This window comes from Cicer arietinum, chromosome 6, assembly GCF_000331145.2.
Source record: "Cicer arietinum cultivar CDC Frontier isolate Library 1 chromosome 6, Cicar.CDCFrontier_v2.0, whole genome shotgun sequence".
In the NCBI taxonomy this organism is placed as follows: Eukaryota; Viridiplantae; Streptophyta; class Magnoliopsida; order Fabales; family Fabaceae; genus Cicer; species Cicer arietinum.
The window spans coordinates 55,969,903-55,988,359 of record NC_021165.2 but is presented as its reverse complement, the minus strand read 5'-3'; the positions used below and the strand labels follow the sequence as shown (position 1 = coordinate 55,988,359).

Below are 18,457 nucleotides of genomic sequence, written 5' to 3'. Positions count from 1 at the left end.
TAAATTGATGAAATATTGGATTGAGAGGATTATATATGTTGTTTGGGGCTTGTGTTCTCCCAAGAGATATTATATATTAAGATCACTCTGCAATCATAAGCATACATCTCAAGGTAGTGACTTGACCCAAGTTAAAGAAGTCAACAACAGATAATAGATGAGAGATATAAGCTTTTAGTTTTTTTTCGAAGGCTAAACTTTAAGTTGTAAAACAGTGTAAAAATTTATTATCTTAAAAAAGTATGTTGACATTTTTGGGACTACTTACCTTCTTATGATGGAATTCATGTGCATAATGGTTGTAAAGAACACATGAATAAGAATTTTATTCGTAGAAATCCATTTTCAAGTTTAGTCATAAAACATTTCCAGATTTGACATAATACACGAGAAGGAAAAGATAAAAATCACCCAATAATTTAACTTAATACAACTTTTTTTTTTGAAATATCCCTACACATAGATATTTGACAAAAAGAAAAAAGCATCCAAAAGTTCATAATAGTACAATAGACTAAACTGATCTAAATAGAAACTACAAATCATGTTTTTTATTTTTAAATTTATTTCATATTCGTTTATTTTCATTGAGAATCAAAGGAGAAAAAAAAAAAAAACACTTATTTCATATTCATTTTATTTTCATTTAGAATCAAAGGAACAAAAAAAAAAAAAAAACTGTTAAATATTCTCGAATTTGACATTCTACACAATCTAATAGGAGAGCTTTCGTTAAATGGACAACCACACATTTTAGTTGAAGTAAGTGAGTTACTTTTATTTGATTTATATTTTTCACCTCTATCACAATCAATAATTAATTTTGACTTAATTACTCTATTTCCGATCTCTATATCAAAACGAGTAATGATAAGCATCAATTCTATGGATCAACATCTCTTGTCCATGATAAGACGTAAGATTGTCTAAAGAGGGCTTGAAATCCATTAAGCAGCCCAACGAAACATTGAGCAGAAAATAGTTGGGCCAAGAACCTAAACAAAAGCCCAAGTCCAATAAAAAATTGAGTGTTTCATAAACACTACTCAAAACACGAAGGTGGTGGAAGAAAAGAAGAAGAGGGTTCATTCGAAATTCGAAAGAAAGAAAAAAAAAAAAAAGAGACTAGTGACATTGATTCTATTTTCCGACGGAGGAGTGAGAAATCACAACCTCCACCAACAACAACACTTCAAACCCCAACTTAACACTTTAGGTAAACTTCACTCTTCAATTTCACTCTCTGTTTCTATAAATTTTCTAGAAATGTTGAAGAAATTGAAAAAAATTGTACCATATTTTGAAATTTAGGTTTAATTAACAGATTTTGTTGCGTTTTTTGTTGTTGATGAAATGTATAATAATTTGAAACAGTGATGGAGAGTGCTTTTGCGAGCGCTTCTGCGATTACAGACCAAAGACAAAAGATAGAGCAGTACAAACACATTCTCTCTGCTGTCATTTCATCAAATGACATCGTTCAAGCTAGGAAATTCATAGATCACAGTTAACTCTCTTTTTTAGGGTTATTAATTTTTATTTTTTGGTTAGTTTTCAATTAATTTATGAGATTTTTGAAACTTTTGAAAATTTCTTTGTTTCAGTGTTATCAGATGATGTTCCTTTAGTAGTGTCGCGGCAGCTTTTGCAGAGTTTTGCTGAAGAGTTGGGAAGATTGGAACCTGAGACACAGAAAGAGATTGCTCATTATACACTTGCTCAGATTCAGCCTCGTGTTGTGTCGTTCGAAGAGCAGGTTTTAAATTTTTGTGCATTCTTCTTTAGGACTATATGATTGCAATGTTTTCTTTTGGTAAATAGGAGTAGTTAAGCATGATAGGAATTAGGCTTTTTTTGGATAGACAACTTAGTTAATTGCTTATAGCATAAACGCAGGTATCATGTAATAAAAGATAGGGCCCCCTAATATGAACCTGAAAAGAAAGGCCCAAATATGGACACCCCTACCATTTTTAGTAAAATTTAGATTTTTAAGAAAGAGGGGGATGCGGTATTTTACTAAAAATGGTAAGGGTCTGTATTAGGGGGACCCCAAAAGATAAACTAACGTCAAATTGTTTTTATGTAAGTTATCATTAACTATCCTAGAGAGCTTATGGAAATAAGCTTAAAACAATTTATGGACCTGTCGTAAGTTATTGCCATAAACTCAATTTCAAACAATATGACGAGTGCTTATGCTAGTAGATACACTCAAATAAGTTAATTCAAGCAGGCCCTATATCATTGAGAATGGGAGCAAAAAAATCTAAGATGAAACTGCTAAAGTTTTAGCATGCCTGTCTGTCTACCTCTTATTCTCTAGATAGCAAAGATACAGCATCAGACATGAATATCATATGATATAGACATAGGGGTACAACAGAATTTGAAAACTATGGGGTATGTATGACACGGTTATAACTGTAATACAGCATATAAATCAGTGTATTACGAAAACATACATCTTAAGTCGAAAAGATCTTTGATATTTTAAAATATAGCATGAGTTGTTTTAGACGTGATAAAATATTACTGTTTATCTAATTATTCATTTTTAGTTTAAAAAAAAGGAAGTGAAAAAATTGTAAAAACAACTGAATGTTCAAAGTGTCAGAGAAGTTTCTTAAATGAATATATGTCCGATATGGGTATGGGTTATTGGTTGGCATGGATATCTATACTATTTTGAAGTGCCTGTGCTTCCATATGGGTATACCTCTATTTGCTATACCGCTATAATGGTTTGGGTGTCGGCCGTCATTGACTACATGGTATAGTATGCAGGAAAAAGAGGGCTCATTTGTCTATTTCCGATATTATTTTTATGCTATTTGGTAGGACTGTATAAATTGTGAAAGGTAGTGGTGGTGGTGGGGAAAGGACAGAATCACCCTTTTCTAACAGAATTCAGAATCACAAACTTGTTATGTATTTCGAGACTTCATCTAAGAAGTATTTCTGCTGATATCATCAGGGTTGTCTATGTGTATTGAAAAAGTATTCCAAAAGATAATTCTTGCTTTAAGAAAAAATCTCTCATTGCATTACGTATTGTTGTTTTAATCCATCACGCGATTCATGTCTAAGTATATACATATTGCCATCCTCTTATTATTTTCTTGAATGAATTCAATTCTCCCATTGCTAATTGTCCTTGTTTTATTATAGGTTTTGGTTATTAGAGAGAAACTGGCCGAGCTTTATGAATCTGAGGAGCAATGGTCAAAAGCAGCCCAGATGCTCAGTGGTATTGACCTAGATTCAGGAATGAGGTCTCAGAGAATTTCCAACCTAATTTGCTTGCTTGCCTAAATTATTTATTTTCTCCCAAAATTTGAACATGTCTCTTTTTCTAAGTTTTGGTTTGATTTATGTTCAGGGTAATTGATGATTCATTCAGGTTATCAAAGTGTGTCCAAATTGCTTGTTTATACCTTGAGGTATTTATATATTTTGTTCTAAGACCCTATTGAGATTTATAACTTGGCACAAAATAGCATATTCATATGTACAAATTGAATCGCATATTTGGAATGTTAACTTTTCACATACTGTAGTGCATGTATAAAATGAATCACTTTAATGCTGTATGTGGATGTTTGTGCCTCTTTAAATACGGTTTGATATATTGGTTTTAATGCCATAATAATAGTTTATTTGAAATAACCTTTTTGTATTTGCCAGGATGACGATGCTGTCAATGCTGAATCTTTCATTAATAAAGCTTCATTCTTGGTTAGCAATAGCGTACATGAAGTGCTGAATTTGAAGTACAAGGTTTGAAATACATAGCTGCTGAAGGGCGACTGAGGTTAAAGATGCATACATGAACTTTATCTTATTTGTTTATCCTTTTATTCTTCTATTTTCTTTCAGGTTTGTTATGCGAGGATCTTAGATCTGAAGAGGAAGTTTTTGGAAGCTGCCTTACGATATTACGATATATCTCAAATTGAGAAAAGGCAAATAGGGGACGAGTATGTATCCTGCATGTTACTTTTTCCCTCTTTGTTTGCATTGACTCAGTAGGCCAATGTGGCAATGAACCCAAATCTGATGATCTAAATCCTAGCTTTACTGAGTTATATCCAGCTCCATTGAAGGGAACCTAATCCCACAATCCCCTAGTAATTTTGAACTTTGTGATTTATCAATTTGTCCATCAATTTTTAACTTGTTATGCTCTTTTTGTGTACCTTGTGATTTATGGTTTGTTAATTTGTCCATAAAGTATGAATTGTGATGCAATGTTTATATATTTTAGTCTGGGGAGGCCAGTTTAGATTGGGTTGAATCAGTTATAAAATACATAAATTTTGAATACATACATACGTTAAATTGTGTTTAGAGACTGTGATAGATGTTTTCTTAAACGTTTTTTTGTATTGACTTAACTCTTTCTAATGACGAGTTACATCTATTGTTGAGTTTTACAACCTTGATTACCTCTTAAATGCTGTGGTTGTTAGCTACTTATCACATATGCACTTTATATTACAGGGAAATTAATGAGGAAGCACTTGGGCAAGCTTTATCTGCTGCCGTTACTTGCACAATATTGGCAGGCGCAGGACCTCAACGTTCACGTGTTCTCGCCACATTGTACAAGGTAAAGCTTCAATCATAAAACAATATAGAAATGTGAAATGGTCAAATCTTCTCACCTTAATTTTTGTGGACTTGGATTAGGATGAGCGGTGTTCAAAGTTGAAGATCTATCCCATACTGCAGAAGGTCTCTCTCGGCCCCCTTCTCTTTTCCTTCCCTCATTGTCTGCCTCATTTGACTTTCCACACTGATCATATAATGTGGATCCTTTATATATCAGGTGTATTTGGAAAGAATTCTCCGGAAGCCTGAAATTGATGCTTTTGCAGAAGAATTGAAACCACATCAGGTTATTAAAGTTTGTGTCGTATCTTCATATTTTTGGAACTCATGATGGGCATGTTTCAGCTTTTACTTTTCCACAGAAAGCTATTCTTCCAGACAATTTCACTGTGCTGGACCGAGCTATGATTGAGCATAATCTTTTGAGTGCAAGTAAACTTTATACTAATATCAGGTATCAGAAATCAGATTATCAGTTTCTTTCTTTCTTATGGGTTGATCATTTTAACATTTACCCTGTTTAGTTATGTGCCTTATAATATGTCTGTATGCCTCTCTTGTAGCTTTGACGAGTTAGGCACGCTATTGGGAATCCCACCTCACAAGGTAATTTCATCTCAACAGTTATCCACTTATATTTTTCAGTAAAGAGTCATTAATAGCAGTGCATCTTGTAGAAAGAACATATTTTCCTTATTTGATGTGAGGATTTATTTAATCTAATCATCAGATTTATTTAAATAAGAGAAAATTTGCAATTGAAATGAAAGGTGTAGCATGGTGATAATAGATTTTACGTAAATTATTGATCAAGAAGGTTTTGGAGGAGAAAAATCCTCCTGGCACTGGCAGTGATTTTTCTTATGTTCAATTAATGGTTCTACAATTTGTAAGATTTGATTTGTTTTTTCTCTCACAATTATTTTGCTTTCAGGCCGAGAAGATAGCATCAAGAATGATTTATGAGGATAGGATGAAGGGATCTATTGATCAGGTATAAATGTTTAATAACTACTACAACCTCTTGTCCATTCAGTACTCTTCAAAGAAAAAGAAATAGAAATAAAATTATCAGTTGGAGGATTCTTCTTGTTAGATTAAACTGTTGAGGGGACTAGGAAGGGGTTTGTGTTATGATGTAGGGGGAGATAGGTCACGACTGCTCTGAGACAGAGAGAGGAAAACATTATTGCAATTTGCAAGTTTTTTTTTTCTATGCACTGTAGTAAACCACATTGAAAAGTTACAGTCATGTTTTAAATTATTTATCTCAGGTTGAAGCTGTCATACATTTTGACGATGACACTGAAGAGTTGCAACGATGGGACCAGCAGGTAATTTTTTCATTAATATCCCCAATATCTCTAGATGCACCACTCAAAAGTAGATTAAATAAATAAAAAGGGTATCGACGTCTGTTTCTTAAAATTTGCGTGATTTTATTTTAATATCAATCTTTATTTTAAGTGTTATATTATGGAACACATCTATATTATTAAGGAGTCTAATTGTTCAATAGGAACCCATCATCTTGCCTTGTATGCCTGTTTAATAACCAACTTCTAAAAATAACTACCCTTTCCTCAAAATCTTGTTGGACTGTAAAATTTGTATAAAACTTTTACATTGGCGGTGTATTTCCTTTTTTCTCATAATAAAGAGAAAAGGGGATATGCTGTTTGTGTAAACTAGTTTTACAATGATATCAATAAGAATGGAATCCAATAAGAATGGAGCATTTGGTAGTTATTTTTAAAACACTGTAACAATAGAGACTTGCATGGCAAGATAAAATATTGTCATTGGATGACAGTGTAACATGGTTACAATAGAGACATGCATGGCAATATAAAATATTCTCATTGGATGATGGTGGAAAACTATTTTACATCGTCTATTAAACCGTTTTTAAAAGGTATGAATGGCCAAAACTTTAAAATTTGTAGTTAGTTTTAAAAAACGGTTACAATAGACTTGCATGGCAACATAAAATATTCTCATTGGATGATGGTGTAAAACTATTTTACATCGTCAGTGCATGTCCATTCAACCCTGTTTTTAAAATGTATGAATGACTAAAACTTTGATCCTTGTTTCTGTGCACCCATGCATGTGGAGTGCATCAGCTTTGATTGGATTTGGCTCCTCTAAAGCGAGCAATTCACTTTAATATCAACTATTGATGATTAATTCAATGGTTAATATCATGTGCACATGTATAACTAATTATGGGTAGTTATAATATCAACTATTGATTTACTCATTTACTCATGGTTACTCATTTTACCAGCTTTGATCATGATTATTGTGCTGGTTCATAAGCCCTGTTTAATCTCCTAATCCTTAATGATGGTTTGCTTTTGCAGATTGTTGGCCTATGTCAAGCTCTCAACGATGTTTTGGATAGTATGGCCAAGAAGGGCATTCCAGTTCCTGTTTGACTTGGATTATTGCCAATTTCTTTGTCTATACATTCTTCACGAATCATCTTTTTGGTTGATTTTTTTGTCAACTTCACTATACATACATATAATAACATTAATTTCCTCACATATTAGATTCCAGATTCGGTTTATCCAAGGGCTCATATGGCCACTTCTTCTGTTTAACTCTGATGTTCATATCGTTGGTTATTCTGGATATAAATTCCATTATGTTTTATAGAGAAAATATATGAACTTTAATATATCATTCTATTATTGATTAATTGTTTGTGAAAACTTGACTGATACAAAAATGAAGGTTGAAGACTTATATACAAGTATCTATACTGCTAAAATTGAAATACATCAAAGAACTGAAAACTCTCAAGCACTCTAACCGAATCATAATTCATATCTAAGTCTTAAAGCTTGTACAAAGAAGGATTATGATGTAACTTACTATTAGTGTGTTTGTTTATGCTTAAATATACTGAATTTGTTTATGCTTTAAATATGATAACTTATCATAATATGTTTGCCCATTTAGTGAGTGTCTAATGAGTATAAAGGATACCAAGGATGTATAATGTCATAAACAATATATAAAATATAACAAATCCTATAAATGAAATCGTTCTTATAATATCATATAACCATGAGAAAAATATTACATAAATTTGGGTTGGCTTCTTGATCTCTCTTAATCTTCTCTATCTCTCTTGTAATCATCTCTCTCAGATACAGAGGATTGAAATTGATGAAATATTAAATTGAGAGGATTATGTATGTTGTTTGGGGTTTGTGTTTTCCCAAGGGATATTAGATATTAAGATCACTCTAAAATCATAAACATACATCTCAAGATAGTATCGACCCAAGTTAAAGAAGTCAATGACAGATAATAGATGAGACATAAGCTTTTAGTTTTTTTGTCAAAGGCTAAGCTAAGTTGTACTTGTAAAATAGAGAAGCTAAGTTGTATTTGTAAAACAGAGTAAAAATCTTTTGTCTTAAAAAAGTATAAATCTTTTGTCTTAAAAAAGTATATTGACATTTTTGGCGGAATTCATGTGAATAATAGTTGTGAGAATAGATGAATTTTATTGGTAGAAATTCATTTTCACGTTTAGTCATAAAACATTTCTACGTACAGAATATAACCTTTTTTTTTTAAATATCCTACGCATAGATATTTGACAAAAAAAAAAAAAAAAAGCATCCAAAAGTTCATACACAGTCAAATAGACTGATCTAAATAGAAACTACAAATCATGTATTTTTCTAAAAAAAATCATATCATAATATCTGACTATACTAAATCAAAATGTACAACAAATTTTGAGATGCAAAGTTTACCATTACTTAACTCTATGTTGGAATGTCAAAACGTTACCCATAATGAAAGCAACCAGAAAAATTCACCGTGAACATCATCAAAACCATGCCAATTGCAACTCCACTAGCCAATACACAACAATTCTTCTCAAATCTACTTTTCCTTTTTTCAATTCATCATCATTTTCATTAAAAAAAAAATAAATATTAGAATATTAATAAGAAAAATAATAATTTATAGGAATTAAAAAAAAATACAATCCAATTCGACATTTTTTTAACTAATCTTCAAATTCATTATATAACGATTTGACGATGTGACAATTTTGTAAAACTGTAACAATTTTTCAAACACTACTTTCTTTAATGGTTACGTTTTAATTTTACTAACATACTATACATTTTATCTTCTAAATTTATTATTAAATATCATGTAAATTCAAAGGAATTCAAAAGATTCATGAAGACTAATATGCAAATTCAAACATAAAAGATATAAAAGATAATTATAATTTTTATTATGTGTATTGTAATTTTTTTTTGTAATGGGAATATTATTTTTCTTTACTATTTTATAAAAGATATTTTGCCACTTGATACATCAAAATTTATATGAATTCTCAAATGTCATGTATTTCATATAAGTAACATACTATGTTGAATAATAAAAATAAAAATTAATTATTAAGTTACTTACTCATCTTTACTTTTACTAATTTACTTAATTTATATATGTCCATGTATATTATTTTAAAAATTATTATTTCATCTAATCTAATTATTTAATTTTTCAATAATCATTGTTTTTATTTTTTTTAAATTAAAATTATTGTTTTATCATAAGTTTTTTGAAAAGAAAAAAAGATTATTTGGAAAATTAAAAAATAAGACATCATCGTTAAGATTAAAGAGTGAGTCATGCTTTTGATCAGTGACATTGAAAATGTAAAAAATGATTTTTTTAATTTAGTTTACGATTAAATTTTTTTATTTTATTTTATTTTTTATATAAATTTTTTATTTTTAAGTCAACTTATATATTTAATGTCAATGTCAATAAAATTTATGAGAATTAATATATATAAATTAATATAACAATTTATTTATCAAGATTATTTCCGTGCTGACGCACAGATTAGTGTTGGAAAAAATAGAGAATCCAAATCCTACAAGCACCGAGTAAAACACATTTTTTATTAAAAGTAAAACACATGTTATTACAATAATTAGTTCGTAGATACATATTATAGGAAACAATATCATACGAGCCCCAAAATCGAAATTAGGTATATCCTCTAGGACGGGAAAAAAATTAGTAGGATAAAATCAAAATTAATATGATATAATTGCACAAACTAAATTTATATATGTAAACTGATATTTGTATTTATTTTAATAACTTCGAATTTTTGCTAAAAATGTACAGAGCTCTTTCAAATCTTATAAATTCAAAAAGTTCTTTGAAATCTAAAAAATTTATGTTAACTATCTCCATCGCTTTTCATAAGTGCTAATTATTTTTTCACATATATTTCTAAATTAACCTTAGTATGAGCTATACATTTTAATAGGGTTATCTTATGCATAGATGCTAGTTCAATGTGGTTTTACTTCTTCATTTTTTATTACTGTTGTTGAGCGTGTTGCTCCATTTTTATATTCTATGTTAAAGTATGATATTAGGGAATTTAATATATTTGATTTCCTTTATAAAAAAAATGCATCACACCATTATTGATAGGTTAATATTTATAATTCAACCAAGCAATTGAGAAGATTCCGATTGTCCATAGAAGACACATTTTTCCGTTGAGGCATACAGTGGGAAAGAGGGTCAAATGGGCTTTCTCTATTTAAGAAGTGAAATATATATTTTTTTCTCATCAAAGGTTCCTTCCACTTAAAGTAAATTTATTGGATGCACATGTAACATTAAATATAAGAACCTCATTCAATCAGAAATTTGAGTATAAGTTCAACACGTTGTATGAGTCTAACTCCTTCTATTATACTCAATCTTCGATGGTGGAATGAATGACGTAGATTTTACCATGCAAATAATAAAACAAAATCATAATAAGATTATTATGTTGTTGCACGACATGAAGAGAATGATAAAAATATTATTCTCAAACTATATTTTATTTAAATGGGTTGTATACCTAATCCTCCTTGGTGGAATGAATGACATAAATTTTACCATGCAAATAATAAAACAGAATGATAATAAGATTATTATGTTGTTGCACTGCATGAAGATAGCGATAAAAACATTATTCTCAAACTATATTCTATTTAAATGGGTTGTATACAATAATATTGATTACCTTTGGGCTTTGGCTACAGCATGTTGATATCTACTTATAAAACCAATTAGTTGATTGTATAATACTTTTGGGTCAAATAATTTCATAACATTTTCTTCCTAACAATTGCATTATAGTTTCTGCGTAATTGCATCACTGTAGTTGGTTGCATGATACTTTATTATCTAAAACATGATTTAGATAATAAGTTATTCTTAAAAATAAAGAATCAAAATTTAACTTTTCAACATAATTACAGAGAAATATAATTTATTATTTACACATGTTAGGACAACAAAAAAAGTGGGCAAGCACATGAATGATTATTCCAAAAGAAGTTGATTAACAAGACTTTTTCTAAAACTTTTGAAGAAGATTAAATTGCATATTACATTTGTTTGGAAAAATCGTATCATAATATAAAACTATACTAAATTAAAATGCAAAGTTTACCATTCCTTCACTCTATGTTGGAATGTCAAAGCGTTCCACATAATGAAAGCAAACAGAAAAATTCACCATGATGAACATCATCAAAATCATGCCAATTACAACTCCCTTAGCCAATACACAACAATTCTTCCCAAATCGACTTTTCCTTTTTTCCAATTCATCATCATTATTATTATTATTATCCTTTTTTTCATCTTCTTTTAAACAACAATCCAATTCCACAAGTTCCTTCTCCTTATCATCAAAATCTTCAAAAGAACCCTCTGCATCTTCATATAAAAAAGATCCAATTTTTTCATTCTTTTCCCTAATTTTCTCAACCCCATTTCCTCTAAATTCAACAACAGTATTCTCACCAACAGATTCAGGGAGAAGCTTATCTGGGTCATCAAGAACAATCAATTCACTCTCATCATCATTGCCATTCAAAGATGACTCATTGCTAGAACAAGTAGAATTATCATTATCATTACTACTAGAAATAGAATCCTTGTCAAATTCTGGATTTGTGAATGTTGTGAAATTGTTGTCCCTCTCATTAAAAGAATTCTTCAAGGATTCCAACTTTTGTGACATATTATGCAAATGTTGTTGCTTTGAAGGGTCATGAGATTTCACTTCCGCAGATAAAAGATTTCCTACGAACTTCAGTTTATGTTTTATGTCTTGTTCTGAATTTGTTTCTGGGCCACGAAGTATTGCATCATCCAACATTGTTTCTAGTTCTTTGAATTTTGTGTGTAACATTTTTGTGTCACGCAATGTTTTGAATTTTTGTTGGATTTGAGAAGAGTTTTAGTGGTATTGTAGTTATTGTGGAAACGGTTACAAACTTGTGTCTTTATAAGTGGTAACTATAATGATCCCATTAAATAACCGTTTTTCTTTCTTGGATTGGTACCACAATTTGTTTTGTTTTTGGATTAAAAAATTATAAATTTTTACTCTCAAAAGCAACAAATTCTAAATTTTTTGGGAGAATGTTAATTATGTTAAATGAAAACTTCTTTACAAAAATAAGAAGGATACAAATAATAATTTTATTCATTATAAATAATTTTTTTTTTTGACAAAAATTAAAATGCTGTTTAGAAGTTAAGAATTGAGAAGTTACTGATTCTTTTTTCAAAAAAAAGTAGTAAGAAATTTGTACCAACTCACGGATGACACGTTTTTGGATAATTTACATGTTTTCGGTTTATATTTAAAATTAAAAATATTATTTTATTTATCGATAATAAATATTTATTAAATATTTTTTATATTTGTCAACAATAAAGAAATGTCATGTGTTTATTAAATATTTATCAATGATAAATGTTTATCTAAGAGTTTTTTTTTCTTCCGTAGTAGTGACAAATATTTATTCCGTAATTTTTTATATTTATCACATGATAAATATTTGTCTCACTTTTTTGTGTATTAGTGAAAAATATTTATCTAATATTTTGTTTATTTTTAACAATGATAAATATTTGTCCCTCGTTTTTCTAATGTTTATTAATGATAAATATTTATCTCATGTTTTTTTATATATTAGTGTCAAATATTTGTCCATAATTTTTTATATTAATATCTGATAAATATGTGTTCTGTATTTTTATGTATTAATAATAAATACTTGTCGCATAATTTTTATTTATTTATTACTCACAAATATTAATCTTATATTTTTTTTAAATATATTTATCATTGACAAACATTTGTTATTTTTAAATGATTTTGATATGGAAGAGGGGATGAGAAATTGGAATAAAAAATAAAAAATAAAAATAAAAGATAGTAAAATATTTATTTAATAATTTTTTATATTTATTAACGACAAATATTCAAATATTTGTCTCATATAATCCTTTAATGTCTTTATTAATGATCCTACTAGAACTTTAACATTAGACGACATTTATGTAAGACTTTTTCTAAAACGTGTGAAGAATATTAAAATTGCATGTTACATTTGTTTGGAAATTTTTTTTAACTACATCAATTTTTATAATTATATATAGTCAATTTCACTATCTTTTTAAAAATCAAAATAAAAATTATACAAAAATTACTATTCCAATTGATATGTATTAGAGCATCTCCAACGGTAGTCAAATATGTCTGTTCGCCAACATGTAAAATTCAATTTTTGGCGAATTCACTTTAGAGTGGTACAAGATGTCATCACGGTAAAAAATGATATTTCTATAATTTAATAATAATAAATTTATAACCGTTATCTTTTTTTATTAATTTATTAATAATAATAAATTTATGACCGTTATCTTTTTTATTAATTTCTTGTATCATTTATGTCATGTGTTTAACATTTAATTTTTATTATTGTTATAAAAATTGAAGTTCAATTTTAAATTAAAATAATGTATAATACTATTAATTAAAATATTTCAATTAATATTTTAAGTTATAATATGATTCGTAAGAGTTAAAAAAAAAAAAGATACTCCGTGGCACGGTGGACCCTAATTAATAAACTCACGTTGAATTTAGTAAAAAAATAAATGAGTTGTTTCAAGATGATGTGGCATAATAGATCTATGTTGAGTTCATTGTTGAAAATGCTCTTAGCACAATAATAAAAGCTGACAAATAGACACAAGAGTAAAACTGGATTTTTTTTTTAACACGTCAATAGAATAATAAGAAGAAATATTGCATATTACATTGTTTACAAAAAAAAATGTAACTGAATGTGAACGTTAATCACATTAACGTGTATGGTCAATTTCACTCATGTGATTAAATTCAAAATTAAAATTACAAAAAGAAATTGTTGTTCATGATTAACATATATTGACGCAATAGAAAACACATAAAGAGACATAAGAGTGTCATTCTAGATACTAGTATCTATTATGTCAAAAAAGAAATAAGTGGTAAGTATAATAATAATCCCATTAACTCGACTATTTTCTCGTTTTATTGGATTAGATCCACAATTTGTTTTTTGTTTTTGGAAGAGAATGACAATTGAAAAAAGTGTATGCCTTTGATTGAGTTTACATACCACAATAGCTATCATTCAAGTTTAAAATGACACCTTTTGATGTTTAATATGGAAGGAGTGTAGAAGACTATTGTTGGTTTTAAACTGGAAACCGTATTGTGTTTAAACCAGAGTTTGTGCAAGAAACAACAGAAAGATCAAGCTAATTTAGGAGAAGATGAAATCTACTCAGAATAGACAAAAGAACTATCATGATAAGAGGCATAGAGAGTTGCCTTTTGAGGTAGGAGAAGATGTCTTCTTAAAGGTTACACTCTAAAAGACTTGGAAGAGTATTGAAGGCGAAGAAGCTCACAGCTAAGTTTATCGGACCATAAGAAGTATCGGAGAAGATTGGAATTGTGACATATCGTATTGCTCTGTCCCGTTCGTATTGAATCTACACAATGTGTTTCACATATCGCAACTCAAAAAGTACATACATGATCCGAGTCATGTGGTGCAATCAAATACTGTTCAACTAAAGGATAATCTTGCTTTCAAAATTTTGGGGAAAAGGATAACAAATAGGAAGAGTAAGAATCTAAGAGGAAAGAAAATCCCTCAAGTGAAAGTGATTTGGAGAGGATTTGATGATGAAAGTGGTAAGTGGGAATTAGAATAAAAGATGAAAATAACGTATCTATAATTGTTTACCTACGCTTAGCCAAATTCCAAAGACAAAATTTCTTAGAGGGGTAAATCTAACACCTCAAATTTCTATTAATTGTTTTTAAACTTTAAAAGTAAGTTAACCATCAAAATAAGATAGCTAGGAATAGCCAACAACTATTTAAAATATAGTTAATTAATCAATAAATTGAATTAATAGATTGGGAAAGAGATTAATCTATTATTTTAAAAGGGTTAATCTATTAATTTACAATCCCACACTAGAGGATCTTGTTTTAACCTGTTTAATTGATTAAATACTTATTATTAATCGATTAATATATATAAGATTGGAACTAAAAATAACAGTTTTTCTTAGTGTTATTTAGTCAATTATGCATCTTATCTTTAAACTACCACCTAATAAAATAACCTAATATTTTAAATTCATAAATTTATGGGTTTTCAAATTGTTTAGTTTCTAAAAAGAAATCCTTAAACATGCTAATTAACTTAGTCAATTCTATTATGATTCCAATTTTGTTTATTGTTGTATTTTTCATTGTTCGAGGAGCCGTAAAATATACCATTGCATTCACTAATTAAAATCGTTTTCAATCCGTAAAATTACATCAAACTTTATATTTTCTTCTTTTCTTTTAAAAAAGAAAATTCACTTTTTGTATATTAATTGTGTTCTTCAATTGAAATATTCATGTTATGAACAACAAAGAGCTATAATATTTAGAACCTGAATTAGTAATACGTGAAATTGTCATTAAAGATGATTTTATTGAATTATGACTATCGATGAAAAATGTGCACAATAAAATATTTTGCTCTTAAAGTGATAATGCAATTGTATCAAATCAACACGAGAAGATTAATATTCAACTTATTTGATAACAAGAATAACTAAAGTCAAATTTTTGATTTTACGAAGCCAAACTCTTACAAATGAGTTGAGAGCTCATGAGCATTTATATCTTGTCGTTTAAATAATATATTAAAAATCTAAATAAAATGTTTTATATGAAAATATATAAATATCTTGATAAAATAAATAGTTGTATCTCTATGACAATTTATTATTGTTATTATTATTATGATTATTATTATTATTATTATTATTATTATTATTATTATTATTATTATTATTATGATGTTATTATTATTATTTAAATTATACTTTAAAATTTAAATTATAAGGATGTTAACCATTTGACATAAATGTAAATTATTTTATGAATTATATTAGATAATTTTTTAATAATAATAATACAATAATTTATTTAAATGGTTAAATCATAAAATTTAAAATATTATTACAGTATGTTAACATGTTCACGTTAAGTTCCCAAAAAACATGTTCATAGTAATTCTATATCAATTAAAATAATAATAATAATTTAAATATTTTATTATTATTATTATTATTATTATTATTATTATTATTATTTACAACTAATAAGAAAATTCTATTTTTTTCCCCACAAACTCACGCTATTGAAGTTAATTCTCTATTAGAGACCGTCAAAAATACTAAATATGCCCACATATTTTAATTGATAATTGAACATTGGTTTTTCATATTATTGGGGATCACATTTGTCTAAAGTCTAAACAAAATGTTTTGGGAGACAAATCAACATTGGTCTAATAAACTATTTTTGAGTTTTACAAACAAGTAAATACTTTCATTATATATTTTCAATGATATATAATTGCTATTAAAAAAATAATATATGTATTAATAAGTGGAAAAAAAATTTGTTTTGCACGAATCATTTATACTAGTATTAATTCGTATATGTGACAAATTCTATATGGACCACGTTTAGTTTGTACATGTGACAAATTCAATATGCACCATGTTTATTATAGATCACTAGTTGAAAAATACATACAGCTCCAACAACTAAATACGTTGTCTCTTAAAAATATGTTAAAGAACAATATAAGAATCTCTCCTTTAAAATAACTTATGTGCACCTTTTAAATTTTTTAATAAATTTTTATAAGTATGTTAAAAACATTATAAGAGTCTCCCAAATTTATATTTTTTAACACAAGATGAATTAAATATGAATTTTTTGTTTAAAATTTAAAAAATTAATATTTAATTCATCTCTTGTTAAAATATTCTTAATTTTTGTGAGATGTTTATAATGTCTTAAATATTGCAGTAAAAAATCATTTAAAAATTTAAATGATATACATAGTTGACTTAAAAACAAGAACAAACATAAAATTTTTATGGACTAAAAAATTAAGAAGCTTTTACGAGACTAAAAACAAAATATTGAAGTTTTATAGAGATGAAAAATTTATTTAACCTTATAAACTAATAGTGAGACCAAGCCAATCAATGTACATATGTGTTGGACCATGCATTAACTAGTTGAAATAAGTTTCATTACAAACATAAAATGGTGCAACATTTTGGTGGCACTTTTCGATTTATTTAGGTGCAAGAATATGGTCTTATTTATACTTTGCAATGACACAATTATTTGCAACTTTTATTTGTAATGAAACTTATTTCAACTTGTTAAGGTATAGTAGATTTTCTCTTATTGTATGGTGCAAAAAATATATTTCCAATGGTTGATTTGGTCCCACTATTAGTTGATTTAATTGAAAAAAAAAAGGGAACATGAATTTTTCACAAAAACTAAAACCAAATTTCTTACACTTTGCAAGGATTAAAACGATCTTTTTTTATTATGCAAGGAATAAAATCAAATTTTATACATTTCACGAGGACAAAAAAAAAAATTCTTTTTCCAGGAACTAAAACAAAATTAATTGTAGGTTTAAATATGTATTTGACTCTTGCAGATATAACCTATTTTGATATTGATGTCGTAAGTTTTTTTGTTTGATTTACATCCTTACAAATATAGTCTCATTTTAAAATAATCATTCAGTGTTACAAAAACTACCAATTGACAAACTCTGTTAGGTGAAATGAAAATTAATTAAATAACTACACTTATTAATTTAGAGTAACCTCAATAAAATTAAGGCTAAATTACATATGTGGTCCTTTAACTTAATTTCAGGTAACGTTTTAGTTCTTTATCTTTTTTTTTTCCCGATTTAGTCCTTTATTCCTAACAATATCAAATAAAGTATGAAAATATGAGTTTATTTGAAGATTTGCGTTACGAATTTGATGAAATTTGTATTATATTGAAGAATATAATTAATTTTATGAGTTTTGATTGAATTTTTTTTTGAATTTTTGAATAAAAAAGGATATCATTGTTGAAATTTTAAAACATAAAATATCAAATTGTCACTTAAAATTAAAATAAAGGACCAAGTCGGAAAAAAAAAAAGATAAAGGACTAAAATGTTACCGGAAATTAAGTTAAAGTACCACGAATGTAATTTAGCCTAAAATTAAAATACAACCTATTTATTTTAACCTAAACCCTAGACCTCCAATAGAATTAAAATATATCAATCTTCCCTTGAAAAATAAAAAATAAACTTAAGAGTGTTCATGTTCTTCATCTCAAAACTCAACTAATACATATAAACATGAACACTTGATTTCCATTAAAACTGTTAATACTTGATTTTCAACCCGAAAAAAAAGTGAGAATTTCATTTCTTTCAGCTCAACCTAAAAGCCCATAAAGTATCAACTCATATATCCAACCAACCCAACGAGTTTTGTACCAGGCACCCCCCCAATTTTACCTGCCACTCCC

General features: G+C 27.8%; 2 protein-coding genes across 2 annotated transcripts in view; one reads left to right on the top strand and one right to left on the bottom strand.

Annotated features, from left to right (window-relative positions):
• The first annotated feature begins 1,053 nt into the window (after nt 1-1,053).
• Nucleotides 1,054-7,321, top strand: LOC101507375 (COP9 signalosome complex subunit 4). The gene is made up of 15 exons (XM_004514464.4): nt 1,054-1,216; nt 1,375-1,506; nt 1,605-1,756; nt 3,172-3,275; nt 3,383-3,443; nt 3,688-3,780; nt 3,880-3,980; nt 4,504-4,612; nt 4,693-4,737; nt 4,832-4,900; nt 4,977-5,068; nt 5,178-5,220; nt 5,549-5,608; nt 5,889-5,948; nt 6,981-7,321. Exons 2-15 carry the CDS (start codon nt 1,377-1,379, stop codon nt 7,053-7,055), a joined length of 1,194 nt encoding a protein of 397 aa, XP_004514521.1. The 5' UTR covers nt 1,054-1,216; nt 1,375-1,376; the 3' UTR covers nt 7,056-7,321.
• Nucleotides 7,322-14,385: 7,064 nt separating this feature from the next.
• The window catches only part of LOC140920787 (protein FAR-RED ELONGATED HYPOCOTYL 3-like), a 10,718-nt gene continuing 6,646 nt past the window's right edge, over nt 14,386-18,457 (bottom strand). The window contains exons 6-7 of the mRNA XM_073369618.1: nt 14,567-14,620; nt 14,386-14,523 (exon numbers count right to left, since the gene is read on the bottom strand). Of these exons, the coding sequence (XP_073225719.1) occupies nt 14,386-14,523; nt 14,567-14,620 (192 nt within the window). The remainder of the gene's footprint in view (nt 14,524-14,566; nt 14,621-18,457) is intronic.